Consider the following 16,424-nt stretch of genomic DNA (forward strand, 5'->3'; position numbering starts at 1 on the left):
ACGGCTGTAATTACGTTTAGCTTCACTGTGCTTTATTGGTGGGCCAGTGATATTGATAAGCCTATTAACTTGCACCATCAGCAAATTCTTTTTTTTGTTTCAGGTTACAGCTTTCTTCTCCGGAAGGAATAACCAGCGCTACACAGCTGTGCATGTTTACTATTGCCATCTGGTGCCGATGTCCCTTTTTATGAGTCTTACCAAATTAATTGTGATTACAATTGTTATGTTCAGTGACGCCACACAACAAAAAGATATCCTCATCTGGGCTACAGCCAGCATCAGGATCTATAAGTGACCCATAGCCGAACCATCTTCAGGTACCACAAACCTGCAGAAAGATTCACGTTCATTACAGTGATTCCTTACCCTGCTATGGGAACTGGATAAGGAGTCCCAAACTGGATTTTCTTCTAAAATCCACTGAAAATATTACATTTAAGCCTCAATAAAAAAACAAAAAGCAAAACATGCAATTAAAATAAATAGTGCTTTTAAGAGAGAATGGGATGTCAGTGCATGCCAACTCAGTCACACGAGTACAAAAAAAGTGATTTTTCAAATTACAAGCAATGCCAACGTATCTGTCAGTGTGCGTTTTATAAAGCTTCACCTGACTCAGATTCGTGTTCATACGATGAAAAAATCTCCAAAGAGCAAAAGCAAACAGAGTGGAGTAACTGAATGCTAATCTGGCAGGAGATAGGAGAGAAAGGCTGCTTTGAGGGCAGAATTATTCTGAGCTGAAACCCATAACCTCTGCGAGATTTATCCCTCCTCCACAGCTTGTTGGTTGCAACAAGTGATCATTTTCCCTCAGGAGCTACTATCACCAAGAGGAAGTGCAATACATGTATCGGCCCAAGTGCAAGGACTAAGAAAAATTCAATTTCATACTTTATTGCAAAAGAAATTGTATTTTTTCCCTCTATAAAAGCTCTAATCTGACTTTTGATTTCTAGATAAGACAGAGCAAAATCATTCTGAAGCACAGGCAAGTATTTTAAGTTATAAAACGACAATGTGGCCTGAAGATCCAGCAGACACAGAAACACTGACAGAGTGTACTTACCACCACATCACTCCTTATCTTGCCAAAGGTGCTGATCAGATGAGCATAATGATAGTCGTCCATCTGCCTCAGTACGCCAGTCATGCTGGCCACGAAGCTTCCCTGGAGAAGAGAAAGTAGTGCATTCAATACACAATCAAGTTTAAATTGAAGGATCGGACAGAAAGATTCTGTCTTTGATTTTTTGGCCACTGACCACCTGACTTGACTGGATTGGATCAGAGTACTGAAGCAGGCTTGGCCTCCCAGGTTTAAAAAGGTAGGCACCCTCACCTCATGGGTGATCTCATTAACCTGCTGCCCTCCACTCGTCAGCTCTTTGTCTCCACTGATTATAATACCCATGAGGTCCCCAAAGTGCCGTCATTCATTTGCAGAGCATTATCCTGCCTCTGGTTAGTACAGTGTATATGTGCTGCAGAGAAGAGATAAGTGGATGGCAATGTGTGCAAGACTAGGTGAAAAGAGGTTGCTGCTGCCAGTCAAGTGTCATTCCTTTGATGTGAATAGACAAAGCCAGATACACACTGAAAAAAAAAACAAGTGGAAGACGACTGGAAAGGCATGGATATGAACGGCTAGAGTTCGTACTGTTTACAGCTGACAGACTGCACAAGAAATTCACATAAAAAGATGGATTACTCAAGAGATTTGTACAAAGGATAAGAATAATCAGCTACCAAGAGACCAATACAAGAACAAAAGAAAACCAGTAAGACACTAAGAGAAGATGTTTGTTGTTATCTAACAAAAGATTTGGGGCTAATTAAAAGGAAATCTAAAGAAAAAGTTACAGAATTTGCTTAAATACTTTTGAAGAATAAAAGCATACTGTAATGATTTACTGTTCCCACAGTTTTACCTCAACCAGCTAATCAAAAATGAAAAGAGAAGGTAATTAAAATTACTCTGAAAAGAAAGCATGAAAGCACACCCAGCTTAATGAATATAAGGTCTGATAAGCATTAAGATACACAAGCAGGAAGAGTGACTCTTTATCTCTAAAGTCTGCAAAAATAAGTAGAATGCTGGCTAAATGAGACGACTTATAGTGCACCCTTTTCGTGCATATCTTTATTTAAAGGCAAAATCTTGCACGAAACATATTTCAAGAACAATTCAAAATAAGGCCAAGAGTAAGGTCTTCCTGTTTGACACTTATCTAACTGGCAGTAAAGCAAGCTGCACGAGACACAGAAAGACCTTAACCAGCAGTGAAATCACCATGTCTCCATAATCTATCATCACGTGAACAAACTCCTGATTGGGATTTTAATTTGACTACCTCAGTGAAGCGAGGAATGGTTGAGCAGCTCTAAAGCAACTGATATAACATTGCTGCTTCATGGTAGTTAATCCTCACAAGGCTTTGCTAGAAAACTTCTCCTTGAGCTTTAATTAGGCCTGACCTACCAAAGCACAAAACACAGCTGAGCAGAAGGGATGCTCGCACACACACAAACTCCTGTTCTTACCTCACCTGACCTGTCTTACCAATTCTGATTTTTTTCCCCCCTCTTTACTTGGATTTTATGGTTATTTTTTGCCTTAATATCCATATAATATATTGTACTGCATTTACATTTATCATGCTTATAATAGCTAACAACATTAAGATAATAATGCAAAGGCACCAAAATAATCCTCAAATGCAAACATCATGTTTACTTCGCCTTCCCTTAATGCTATGCAATGCTGTTGACGGTTTCACTTCTCCTCTCTGTAACGCTTCACAGAAACCATGTTATATTAAAATGGAAATATTTCTCTGACACACAGAGGACCAGACTCCTTCATCTGTGAGGGCATGTAAGTTTCAGTTAGTCTCAGTTCTTCAGCACTGAAGAGCACATTCAGACTAAGACTGATTAGAAAGTACCAAAGAGACAAGTGTACATACAAAGTCTACAAAGTGTATGAAGTGCCTAAGAAGTGGTTCTCTTGCCCGTCTCTATCTTTGTATGCTACTAACTGAGGAAAAAATGTTTCTGTTGCTCAATCGTATTCGGGAGTAGATACATGGATGGGTATTCCCACATACTGAGTTATAGATGATAATGGCCTTTTTTACCTCCAGAAAGGAAGTTGTGGTTTTGTTCATTTGTGTCTGTTATATTTGTCTGGGTTATGGAAAGTGGTGGAGATGTGGGGTATTGACAAAAGCACAACCCATTACAAAAATACATTTTATTGGAATTACACATTATATGCATCTGTAATGCACTACTGTTTGAAAATTCAGTGACCAAAAGGTTAAGATATATGGGACAAAATTAAAAGGACAGTGTGCAAAAAAAACAAACAAAAAAAACAAAAAAAAAAAAAACACACTACCTAATGCTTACATAAGTACTTCATATGTATTGCAGTTGCACTTGTTCTTGTTGGAGACCTGCTGTCAGCTGCAGCACCACCTTAAACAGAACCTGGAGCAAGGTGAAAGGCTGCTTCATGTGTTACTACACAATGCTCACTGAAGCTGCAGAACAATATAAGGGTAGTGTTGCTAGCTGCAGTGGAAAAAGGTTGGACTTTATTAAATTGAAGTGAATTTTTTCCTTGAGTATAAAAAGACTGTAACTACTACATATAAATATATGAAAGGGAACAAAATATGGGGAAAACATGCAATATAAAATATAAATATATGTATATGTAGCGCAAATAATTATTTAAGTGCTGTTGTAGTGCAAAGGTTACATGAGCTATCTATAGCTATGGGAGACCACCCAATCATTTATTGATGACAAAATCCTTATAAAATGCTGGTGCAGTTCAAATTACAAAGAAGCAGTCATTTAAAAAAAACAAAACACGTCAGCCTCCTCTACATGCATAAATTAACTGGTAATTACCTGGCAACAGATATTGAATGATGCTGTGGAGAAAAACAAAAGTAATCTAAAAAGTAGTGTTTTTACTTCCAAAGAAGTAATGTATTACTCCAAAAAATGATGACTTGAATGTTTTTTTGACTAACGAACCCAACACTGTTTATTAGAGTTTGCTAATAAATGTCACAGGAGCTTCAAAGCAGCCAGCAGTCACTGATGCATGCTCCAGCAACACCCTAGCCCATACAGACTCAAATGGTTGGATGAGCTGGAGGATATCCCACATTTGTTCTTTTTCTTATGTTCAACTGTGAATGAATCTCCAAGATAAAGAGCCTTCAGCAAACTTTGTACATGCTGCAAGCCTCATTGTGGGAACTGCCATAAGGCTCCGAGGCTGCATACAGTAGCATAAGCCCCCCCAAAGCTCACTACCAACATTCAATCAAGACCGCCAACAGCGCAGCCATATATCTGCCAATGTTACTATTGATTTTATTCTTGTAATTTGTTGCTCATGAATGGATCTTAAGCTTCCAAACAAATACAATTTCTGCTGGAGGCACTAGGATCAGCTGGCAAATCCTGATGGAAAATTAAATACAGGTGAGGAATCTTGCAACCATATTTCCAAATTGCCGTGGTACACAGGGAGAGGCCCTCCCAGCAAAAGAAATACAGACGGCTCTCTGTGCAGCAATTAAGATCTAGATGCGAGGCAGAAACATGAGTCACACCAGCTGTTAAGGCGTAATGCGAGCAATGGAGATGTGTGTTTGGAGGGAACCAGGAGGTCTCTAGAGGCCAACCAACCAAACTCTTCACTTTTATCACTGGGATGAATCCAGTAATGTTACCATGACAACTCTTTTATTTCATATAGGGGGAGAAAAAGAATGGAAGTAAGTCGAATAAAGCAGCGTTAGAGAAGAAAGGTTCAGAAAAGAAAAGAGAAAAAAAGTGTCCCTCACTGGTAAGAAGTGGGTCGATCTTTTCTGATTTTGTTATAGAGGGGAGAAGGTATGTGACACACTGAGGAGCACCAAACAGACCAGTTGCAGAGGAGGAAGTGATAGAAAATGCATTTTACTGGGCTGCTTGCCTAACGAAACGAAGAACAATAACCACAAAAAAATAACAAGACTAAGAGAAAAGAAACTGAAAGGTTTAGAAATGATGAAATATATCTTTTTGCATTTTAGTTACAGGGTCACTTTAATTATGTGACACGTCCGGCATGTTTTGTGGGGTTTGTATTCAAACTCGAAGGCTGAAATTATTTGAACTAAACACTTTATAAAAAGGAGTTATTTTATGATAAATATTCTGGGTAAAATGACACTCTGTATATTAATGAAAATTGAAATCAAAAGGATTTGAAATCACGAATTATGCTGAAAGCTCTTTGAAGCAGTGTAGGCCAGAAAAAAAAAAAAAACTATTACCAGGATGAAAAATGTAAAAACAACAGTTTGGCATTTGCTATTTCTGGTGAAGAGAATGTAAAAGTATAAGAAGTAACAGTAGAGCAAAAGTAAATTCATAACACAACACAAGTTAATGTCAAAGGTTTGTACATCAGCTGGTTTTTGCAAAACAAATCTCACAATCCAAAGCCTGTTTGAAGCTAAGATAACAGATGAAAGAATTTATAGTGATCTGCACTTTGTATTATATCTAAATAACATTTTTTTTCTGGCTGTTGATTTTTTAAACAGTAATGAGATGGATAGTTTGCGTTACAGTCAAATGATCAGGAACAAATTATAGACAACCAAAGCCAGAACGCAAATGGTATCACAGAGCGCTCGGATCAAAAGGACGACATATCTCAAAAGTATCTAAAAGACAAGCAGCCCATCCAATTAAAATACTACCCAATTATAAGTTAACCATCTTTCTTATGAAATTTAACATAATGATAGCTCATTAAGTGAGCTGGGTGCTGATAATAGAGCACCGTCATTACTGATCAATCTCTCCAATATAACATTGTGCATGCTAGCAAGGCATTTTTTTTTTTTTAATCTATAAAAGGAAATATTAATCTCATGGCCTCAAACTGAAAGGAACCATAACTTTTAGCCTCTTCACTGAGCTACTGCAGGAGATGATGAAGCAGCAGAAGGACAAGACCAAATTGTTCATGACGCTTATGGAAACAGTCATTTAATGGCCGCCAACTGAGCCGTCAATCTCAATTCATTTATCTACTGAAACAATTTCTCAGCCTGAACAACAGTCAACAAAAAGTTTACAGGTGATATCTATCACTGAGTCTAGGAGCTGGAGATTTCCCAAACCCTGCCTCCATATCTGTCTTATGGGCAAATGAAACAGATTCTTAGAGGAAATGAAAAAGCGGTGATTAGAGGGCAGTGCCTGATCCATCATATGCGGCTCTCTAGCTTGCATCTCCCTGATAATTCATCTCACTTTAGCGCCTGACAGCAGAGGAGCAAAAATTGATGTTTGCTCTGAAGGGCTGCCCTATTAACAGAGCATTGTTTTAAGCCTTTAATTAAGCCAGTGGGGAAATGGCACAGCGGTATATAGAGTCGTACCAAGAGCCTCAACGAGTCTCTGAACGAGGAAAAACTGACACAATAGCAGAGGGAAAAAAAAGATGAGAACGAGGGGTTGATGACCAACAGGGATCCAAATTACTCCCTCCTCCTCTCCATTAGATTCAAGCTTGATGCAATATGATTTTACTGGCTCATTATGATGGAAATTACAACAGCACAAAGGAAACCTCGCATGGGCACCATGCTATTTAATCTTATAAGAACAACACCTGTGCAAGCAGAAGTGATTTGGGCTGCTAAGTCACGGAGGTTGTAAGGAAAGTGCAACGCACCCAACGACACACAAAAAAGATTCCAGTTTAAATTCTCCCCAATTTGCCTCCTCGCTCAGAGAAAGCATTAAGGGTTGCTGCAGATGAGATTCAAACATTTCCAATGAGGTGATTTTGTGAGGAGAATTCAAATTAAAAGATGACTGGCATCAGTAGTGCCTGACAAGAGAAAAACAGGTTAGAAGGAATGCAAAAAGATAGAGAAATCCAGAAATTAGCTTTGCGTCAACTATATTTAAAATGTCCAATTAAAAGTTTCTGTTATTATACTCATATTATGATTATAGGTCATGGATTCCTTCATCACAAACATATATTATTCATGTTCTTGAAACTAAATATACGTAAATGGAATCGAAAAAGAACAAAGGACCAAAGACAACAGCACTTTTCACACTGGTCTGTCAAACGCAGGCAGAGCTGACACATACAATGTACTTGGCCACCGCTACACAATTCAGCTAACCCGCTTGGCTCCGACATCAGGCCAACAAGGTGGCAGGCAGGAGGGTCAGCCAATGGAAACAAGTTGGAGAGCCAGCTGAAGCCATTCACACTTCATTTGGGCTTTTTTTTTTGCAGCAGCAGTGGGTTTGGTGCTTGGTGATGTCCAGATAAACACTTGACAGTAGATAATATGTGCAGAAAACCTGGGCAGCCAGCCATGAAAGTGACCCGTTAATTCATTCATTCAGATGGGATTCGGCTAAGACAAGCTTGAGGAAGCACTTTCACATCAAAGCCAATACACTTCCTTGAACAGACAACTTAATTTATATAGGGAACCCCACTGAATGAAGGCGACTTTCTTTGACAAGAAAGCCCCGTCTCTACTGCCAAACACGCATCATCCACCGAAAAGGAATGAGATCTTACCGACCATTGCTTGGTCAGTGTGACAGATTCGGAGATGAACTAGAGCACGAGTGGGATAGCGAAGGTCAATAATATGTTGCCATGTTTTGATGCCACGAGACCCGAAACTGTTTGCTATTAAAGATTAAAACCAGCTTTTAAAAAGATGTGGTTGAAGACAGTCCACGATTTCAATTGGCTGTTGGTGGTCAGTGAGCCTGAGGCAGAGACAGAAAATCAGACAGATTTCTGGAAGAAGCTTTAAAGCTCACAATGCACAGTCTGTTCGAAACACACCACAGATGCCCTGACACTTTGTTTAAAAATCAAATGTTATTAAGGATGAAATGATCGAAATAATCAATGTGTAAAACTGTATATAGGGTTTAGAGGTGACTACTAATCTAAATTAGTATGCAGTATGCTATATGGTAATGTGTAGTTTAAGAACAGGTAAGGTCTTCTGTCAAAAGACTTGATCAAATTTAGTAAATAAGGATTACAATGAAAGGAAAAGAACCGAATCAAACAATTGTTCCACAAGGTAATGCTAACAAAATGTTTGGCAATTAGTGTGAGAGCAATTTGACCTGAGAAAAATCATTGAGAGTAGTGACAGTAAGATATCCGGCCCTATCGAATCAGTGACCTCTCTGGACAAAGGTATGACCACAAGGTGAGGCAAATTTACATTAAAATGTTAAAGCAAAAATCCACAATTTATGTAAATATATTCAAGTACGGTGATAGTTCATTGCATTTCACTGCTCCTTCCAATCTATGCTAACATTTGGTTTTTTCATCACTTTGTCTCTTCTCACAAGGTAAAGTTAAGTTGTTCTCTGAGGTTTTTGAATAGAAAAAAAAAAAAAGAGTACCGTATACATAAATTGGTTTGTGCTTATGTCTTCCAACAAACAAATACATACTCATAAATTTAGAATCAAACCATTAAAAGTACACAGAAGAGGGCATCGGTTTGCAGAAGCTGCCATGTTGCCATGTCCCATCATCTTGAGTACAGTGGCCGAGATGGACATCGTCGTTCCGCCTAATCGAGTTATGTATGTTGCTAGAGACCAGCCACATATGCACAACTTCTAAGTTAGTTTTGTAACATTTATGTAATTGCTGATGCATGCTCAATCATTCAGGTAAGTAAATCGCAAAAGATTGATTCCTTTCATCTGGATGTAGCACTTGGATGAGTGATGAATCTCAGTTTAACAGCTGGTGTTAGGCTTGGGTTTCCTAAAAATCACAGTAGTAGAAACACACGGCCGTTATGGTGTAAAGTCTAAATTTTAGTATCAATGATCTTTCTTGGATGACCGAAACACGTTTGTACTAATGCAGCCACCGTAGCTAGGACTTGAGGAAGGGTAAGAAAGTTGACTGCAAACTGCAATCTGCTGACATCTAGTGGTGAGATTTTATACAATGTACCTTTAATGACATCATGTGATGTTATTAAAAGGTACAGTTATTTGGTAGCCAAATTCTAGAGATATCAGCGTCCAAATCCAAAGAAATATTAAAAGGAAAACAGAACTCTATCTAATGAAAGCAAAGAGTAGATTTTACTGCAACAGTAGACAATCACAGCAAAATTACAAATCACACAATCTATAAATCTATTTACAGGCTAAGCAAAAAAACTAGGTCTGGATTTTCCATTGACCACAGTCCTGTCTATAGTGTGCATGTAAGGACAAGGACATCAAACAGGAGGCCCCTGAGGATTTAGCTTTGAGGTAATGAAATCAATACGAGAGGAGAGTCACTCCAGCGACTTGTCCTTTGCCACCAGTTTATCCATCTGAGAAACAGTTTGCTTACACAAGCAGATCGCAGAGCAGATTCCAATAAAAGAAAATGGCAAAGCCTATTCTGTTCCTACTAACAGTAGACATCATCTCCCAGAGGAGTTCTACCCATTAAACAAATGCCATTACCCTGGGTTCAAATCTAAAACACTTTCCAAGAACTGAGATGTTCCAAGGTCAAATCTTTACAAACATAATGCAGCTCTCTTTGTGTTAAACTTGCAGGTTTTCGCTGCTTGGCTGAGCAGTAACAAGGCTGTGAAGCAGATGCGTTACTGTCATTCCAAAACAAGAACCCAGACTCATAAAACCGTGCTGTGAGAGCAGCGTTCAGCACCTGGAAGGTGCAGTCAGTCGGGAGGCAGGGGTGTCTTATGTGACGTTGCAGAAAAGTGAGATGAGGCAAAGGGGGGAAAAAAGAATAGCAAAACTTTCTTTTGTGTGTCATAAAGGACTTTGCGGCGAGAGCTGTGATGCCGTAAGTCGGCGATAAACAACGGGAAGGAAGTCTGATGAATGTAAATGTGAACTGAATATAACTGTCATACACATCTCCCCTTTTTATTCTATAAAAATCTTTGGGCCTGTTCTGCCACAAATGACTGAGCTGTCCACTTGGCTCATTAGGCTGAAACTGAACTGTGTTCCTGCTGTCAAGGATAAAAGACATTTAACGGTGACACAGGAAGTATTTCCATGATTAAATAAAAATCATTAAATGTGATCCAGTACATGAAAAACAGTGTGATAAAAAAAAAAATAGAATAGCTTTAAATAAACTTGCTTTTACTAAATGAAGTTGACTAAATTATAATTCTAATTTCCAGCCTAGAAAAAGATTGTTACAAATGGATTCATTCAATCAGTTTGGAATGTTTTAAATGTATTTCTCATTCATAATACATCCATTTATTAAGAAAAATGATGGATGCATTTATTGAAGCGTTCTTACAAATCAATGTTATTATTTCAAAACGTTTTACAACTGTTTAAATTTCATGTCATATTTTAAATTTTCTCCTGATCATTGATTTCTAGCCCTCAGTAACAAATGTTGACTTCACAGTTGCATGAACGGAGAAAGAAGTGACTCTTTACCCTGTTTGGTAAGGAAAGATGTGTGCCCTTTATTTGCTTTTGGTACCTGTAATATATATATTTATATAAATGCTCACACATACAGACACACGCACACTTACTTCACAGCAGCTGCTGTCTGGAGAGCTGCAGCTCATTACCATGGTACCTGAGGCTTATAGCAGAAGTTGGGTTTTCCCTGTCAGTGAATAAGGATGAGCTATGGCTCCAAAAACATCCGACCAAGCATACACGGCTACACTTTTACATGATCAGGGTTTCACCGAGTGTATTATTTCCCTCCTTCCCCATTATGGTAACTAAATAATACAAAATGCACCACAGATCCAATTAAGCCTAAATAAAGCTGCATATTCCCTTATGAAAACTGGTATTTTCCTGTGACAGATGGATAAATACCTGAAAGGGGAACGGGCAATAGAAGCTCTGTAATAGGCAGTTGGGAGGGAGGGAAAGCAAATGAAATTTTCCCCTCACACAAAGAAAAAAGCTGTAGGGAGGTGACAGAAGGTGAATGGACTTGCAAGAAAACTCTCAAGGGTAACACATGACAAGCATCAGCATACGGATGCCAAGAAACTCAAAAGAATCAAAAACACAGGTGTGAAGAATGACAAATCTCAAAAACATCGGTCTGTGTGTGAGGTAAGGTGGCCCTCAACAAAGCCATTCAAAGTTGGAATTTATTTCTGCTCCTGACAAACAAAGCAAGGCTTCGAGGATATGAGGTAAAGCTGTGCATATGGTTTTGTGATGTCACTGATATAACTGCTTTATAAGATTATAAGATAAATGGATGGTGCACGAACCTGATAGATGTAGCCAAAACTAAAGCTCTACTTTCTCCACTGCAACCTCCCTTCCTCCCTTTGCACTCTCCATCTCTCTTTTTCGCTCTCATGTTCCCTCCCCCTTTCACTTAATCTCTCTCTCTCTCTCTCTCTCATTGTCTCTCACTCTCTCTCTCTCTCACTCACTTACTCACTCACACACACACTCATACACACACACACACAGGCTCAGAGGCAGACAAACAGAATAGAGGAGAAAGCCAGAGAGCAGAACTGCGGCGGCACGATGGGGATATTCAGCCTGCGTGGGCTCCGTCGCTGAGCCGTCCGGAGTTCAGCCACAGTATGTGTGTGCCTGCTCGTGTGTGAGTGTGTGCATGCATGCATGTGTGAGTGAGTGAAAGCCCCTGCCGACACCGTGTGGAGAAAGGGAAGAAGACGAAAAGAGACCGGGTGGAGAGAAGGGGGGGAAAAAAGAAAAAAAGAGGGGGAGTGTTGACTCTGTCTCGGGCTTAGAGGAGGCTCACGCTACTGGATCATAGACGCCGATGTGCAACAACTACTCCCAACTACTGCTGCCCCTGCTCCACCTGCGTGCCACTGCCTGACTGTCCTCTTTAACTTCTGCCATGGCATAGCCTCCTCTTCCAGCTCGCTTCTGATCTACTGAGGAAACAGGCATGCATGGGCACAACCAGGGATCTAGGCTATCACATCCTTTACGTCAGTAATTCACAGTCTGAGGTAAGTTGCTCTTCTCTGCTCTTGTCCTCTCCTCCATTTCACCTCTTAGTCTGCATCTGAAAGGGGGGGGAAGTCTGCTCATATAACCTATGGAGTGGGAAATCCAAGAAATCTGCTTGCTCAGAGGAACTGAGCCCTGGATAAGCCATAAGGAATATTTTCAGTCAAAATGTTCTCTTTAGTCAGATGATCAAATATCAAATCTGGGTGACAGATGAAAGGAGGTAAATCTCAGATGGATTTTACACTCAGATGCCTCTGCTCGGGTGAAGGGAAAATTCAGGGAGCGCTTATGGAATGTGCTGGTGCTGACTTTAACAGACAATTTACTCACTTCGGAAAACTTTACACATGAAAATATTTGAACTATTGGTTAATTTTGCGTCTGGAGGGAGGGGAGGGGGTGGACTAAATGCCAATGCTTGCTGACATTTATCAGATCTCGAAGGTCAGTTTTTCATTTCCAAGAGGATTTTGAACCACATTTTACCTGACTGAAGCGGCATACAAAGCTAAAACAGTGCTTGCGTATGAGGAATTGCATGATGCTGCATTTCCTCTCAGCTAAGTGAGCTGAGTTACATAAAACACGCCGATATCGATGTTCAAATTAAGAATTTGTGAATTATTGCATTAAGCTGCTTTCCCACGTTTGGCTGCAGCAGTGTTTTAAAAGCAGGGAGCATGCAGCACAGAGAAACACGTAGTGAAAGCTGGGCATCACACAGCTGGCTGCACCTGATGAAGGACCTCCAATGGACACTAATCTAGATTAATGGAGTTGGTGAAGTCACCATCTCCTTAAAGATTATTGGTGCATTTGTGTGTGTGGGGTGATAAGATGTTGGCACTGGGTTGCCGGTGTTTAGGGGGTGAGAGGGAACAAGGGCTGCCAAGAGCCCTCACATCTCAACTGTCCTTCAGTTGCCACACAAAACGCATGTCAGTCCCACTCATTCCTACAAACCTCTTGCTATCGCTCTCCGTCTCCCCTTTAACCACAGCTCACATCAGCGCTCTGATACAATCTCCTGTATGCTCTATTTCACTTTCAGCAGACACTAAGAAGAAGACAGAGGGAAACAGATAAAGATGGATGGAGAAAGAGAAAGAGATATAGAGCGAGGGGGAAAGAGACTGTCTGCAAGGAATAGCAGAATAAGGCAGGAGAGGATATTGAATTTCTCTTTGCTTTTATAATTCCATTATATGAAATTACAGGGTAGGAATAAAGGTGAGAGTCCAAAAAAAGCAAAAAAATATGATTACTTTAACTGGCTGTCTTACTTTAACCTTGACGCTTGATGTCTTTATGAGACCTGGGGGATGACAGTCTAGGAGTAATGGATGCGATGGCCAAACGCTTCAAAGCTAGTCTTTATTTCTAGGAGACATCAAGCAACACTTCACCTTCTAATACTACAGAGAAAAAGAAAGAGGGACAACTGCCACACGTAAACACACGAGACAGGAGTACGCTCAGGCCATCACCTATGTCCTATCAGTGCAAATGCAGAGAGGTTCCTGGAGATTTAAAGCTGGAACAAAGTTAAAGCTTTTACATGTGCACACAGAAAGGGAGAAATGGTAAGGGAGGGGAGGGGAAAAACACAAAACAAAAAACAGAGGTGGCCTGCAAAAAGTACACGCGTTTCCAAACGAGTGGTGAAGTGTGCATTCACCTCCCATCACCCCGCTCACTGGGAGGGGTACTCATTCATCCAGAAAACAAATGACTCTCCTATGTTACCAGATGTTACCTTTCATGTGCTAATAGGATTATTCATTAAGAATGAGTATTTTCACTGGGAGGACCACAGCAACGTAATGCAGTTTGGGTGAACTGTGTGTGTGTGTCGCTGAAGATGGGACCGTGTGTAGATATGTGTGGCTGACTTTGTACATCACATGAATACAGAAGGAGGCACTTCACACCTGATCTCACCTAAGTGTTGCTGCAAGTGTATGTGTGTGTGAAACATGTGCTTTCCTATTCATCTGCAGGAGAAGAGGAGTTTTTTGATTTTTTGAGGCAAAAATGAGACAAAACTTTAAAACCAACAACTAAATATTGTGTAGCTGCCCTTTGTTCTACCAATTACAGCTTCACCTCCTCAGGGATTTAAAAGGGCACCTCTTGGGGTAGGAAATGTTCAGTGTTATTGGAAACTCTGCAGTTTGAAGGCCCACTCAGCAGCTGGGGATGTGCTGAGTCTGATGGGTGATGTCTGCATGAGTGGTATGTGTCAAAGTGCTATCCACTGCCAGGATCAATGTTTCCCAGTATAACACTGTACTGTAACAAGACGAGGAATGTTATTCACTATGGTGATCAGTGGGGGAACTACAGTGATTTACAAATCATGTAAAACCTGAAAATAGTGGAAGACAACACACCAAATATTATAACATTTTATTGTTTTTTTTAAATATAGCCTTTTGAATTTGTTGCGAGCGGCATGCTAAAAGAAAGAAGAAGCTGGGACAAGGCCATGTTTACTACTGTGTTACATCACCTCTTCTTCTTGACAGTGTTTTGTAAGAGCTTGAGAACTGAGAAGACCCTCTGAAAGAGAAATATTTTCCTGTTTTCTCCTGATATCAGATTTTCTCAAAAGTTTGGGGTCTCGTTCATCATTTTGTCATAACTTTTTCATAACTTTAATTATTGTGTGACGCGTCTGGATTCGAGGCCAGTAACACTAACAGACCATGGTGTTGTAATGCATGCCAAATGAAACTCGGCATTGTTTTGCTGAAATCAGCAAGGACTTTCCCTTAGAAAAAGTATATAAATTTGTATATGTATTTATATATTATATGGATAAAGTTCATATTTAATTAACAAGTCTACTAATTATGAGAAATTACCTTCTCTTGTTTTTATCTGGTGTAAAACAGGTTTGACCAACATCCCAAAATCCAGATATTAAATTTTCATTTACATAAAAGCCCCAAATTTTGACCTTTATAAGAAAAGGTAAGCAAATGTGTTGTAAACATTTTAGGTTTTGTTGTTAAAAAGGTTTCTGTTCACCAGCTAACATCTGTCAAAAGATCGTATGCACAGTTCCTGCTGTATCCAGAACAGTTAGCAAAACCACAAATGTCCCAAGTATTTAGTCATTACCTTAATAGTTATTTACACTGTCACTCAAACCAACTTGTTTGCCTCATCACACGTCAGTGCTGTGAAATATACCCTCACAAAACCTTCTTTTTTATGTGAAAATCCATAAAACATAAAACTTTCTTCAAAGAACATATCAAGTTTCACTTTCTGTGACACTGCTTTGATGTTACTGTCGTCACAATATTTTTAAGATTCAGTTGAGCTGACCAAATGACACAAGACAGAATGGCTTTAGCTGTTGTTTCCTCTGTGGTTTCTGACTATTCTTCTTGATGGATCTTTCTCCATGGTTTCATCTTCCCCTTTCATTTCTGTCTCTATTTTACCCACGTTCAATCTGCAATATCCGAACCGAGTATAAGCCCCATGTTCTTTCTATCTGCACCTGTTTCTTCTCGTCTTTTCCATCTTCATGTGTAGCTGTGTATATGTGTGGGTATTTTTTTCTTTGCTAGGGATGACAATGAGGAATGTGAAAGCAGCAGGGGAGTTCTCTAGTTACCCATCAGTTTTGAAACCTCAGTCTAGAAGGCAAAGAGACAGAAAAACACACAGAGAAAGCAACGAGAAGACGAGCACAAAACAGGGGGATGAAGACAAAAAAAAGAGATCTAATGTTCTGCAGAAAGGTGGTAAAGAAAAAAAGGTGATGAGGCAATGATGTATTGTGATTAGGCCGGGCAGTCTCTGCAGTATAGATCCTGAGGTCTGATCTCCCTCTAGAGTAGCCTGTGACGTACAGACAGACTTTCTGAGAATTAATCAAGGTCCTACCTGAGTGTGCACAACGCAAAGCCAACTAAGTACAATTCAGCAGGGACAGAGTGCGTAAAAAATAATTAGGATACAAAGTCTGGGGGCTACAGGCCGAGGATAAGAAGATCCACATAAGCAGCAGGCCAGCATAGAGTACACTATGTTCTTTTGTGAGAGTTATTCCTAGCACCATACTTAAACCATGTGTATATAATGTCTTACTTACACATGGTTTACTTTGGGATCATTAAGTGGAAGAAATAAAAACCTCAATGCATAAAAATAACATATGTATTGCAAACATAGCTTTTTTTATTGCAGAAATATAAAGTAAGGATATTGTGATCAGCGTGGATCAACAGCAAATCTGGATTGGTTCGGTCACAATTTCAGGATTCTGGCATCGAAACAAATACTGCAGTTAAGATATTATTATCATTGCTATTGGAGTAAGC

General features: G+C 39.7%; 2 protein-coding genes across 5 annotated transcripts in view; one reads left to right on the top strand and one right to left on the bottom strand.

Moving 5' to 3' along the window:
- dock1 (dedicator of cytokinesis 1) overlaps window positions 1-16,424 on the bottom strand; it is a 204,248-nt gene that overhangs the window by 62,547 nt on the left and 125,277 nt on the right. For all 4 annotated transcript variants that reach the window (XM_026178424.1, XM_026178423.1, XM_026178422.1 and 1 more), the window contains one exon: window positions 1,073-1,174. In XM_026178424.1, coding sequence (XP_026034209.1) covers window positions 1,073-1,174 — 102 coding nt within the window. The remainder of the gene's footprint in view (window positions 1-1,072; window positions 1,175-16,424) is intronic.
- Window positions 11,518-16,424, top strand: part of insyn2a (inhibitory synaptic factor 2A) — a 31,454-nt gene continuing 26,547 nt past the window's right edge. The window contains exon 1 of the mRNA XM_026178426.1: window positions 11,518-12,080. The gene's annotated coding sequence lies outside the window, so the exon portion shown is untranslated. The remainder of the gene's footprint in view (window positions 12,081-16,424) is intronic.

Source organism: Astatotilapia calliptera, chromosome 8 (genome assembly GCF_900246225.1).
Source record: "Astatotilapia calliptera chromosome 8, fAstCal1.2, whole genome shotgun sequence".
Classification (NCBI taxonomy): domain Eukaryota; kingdom Metazoa; phylum Chordata; class Actinopteri; order Cichliformes; family Cichlidae; genus Astatotilapia; species Astatotilapia calliptera.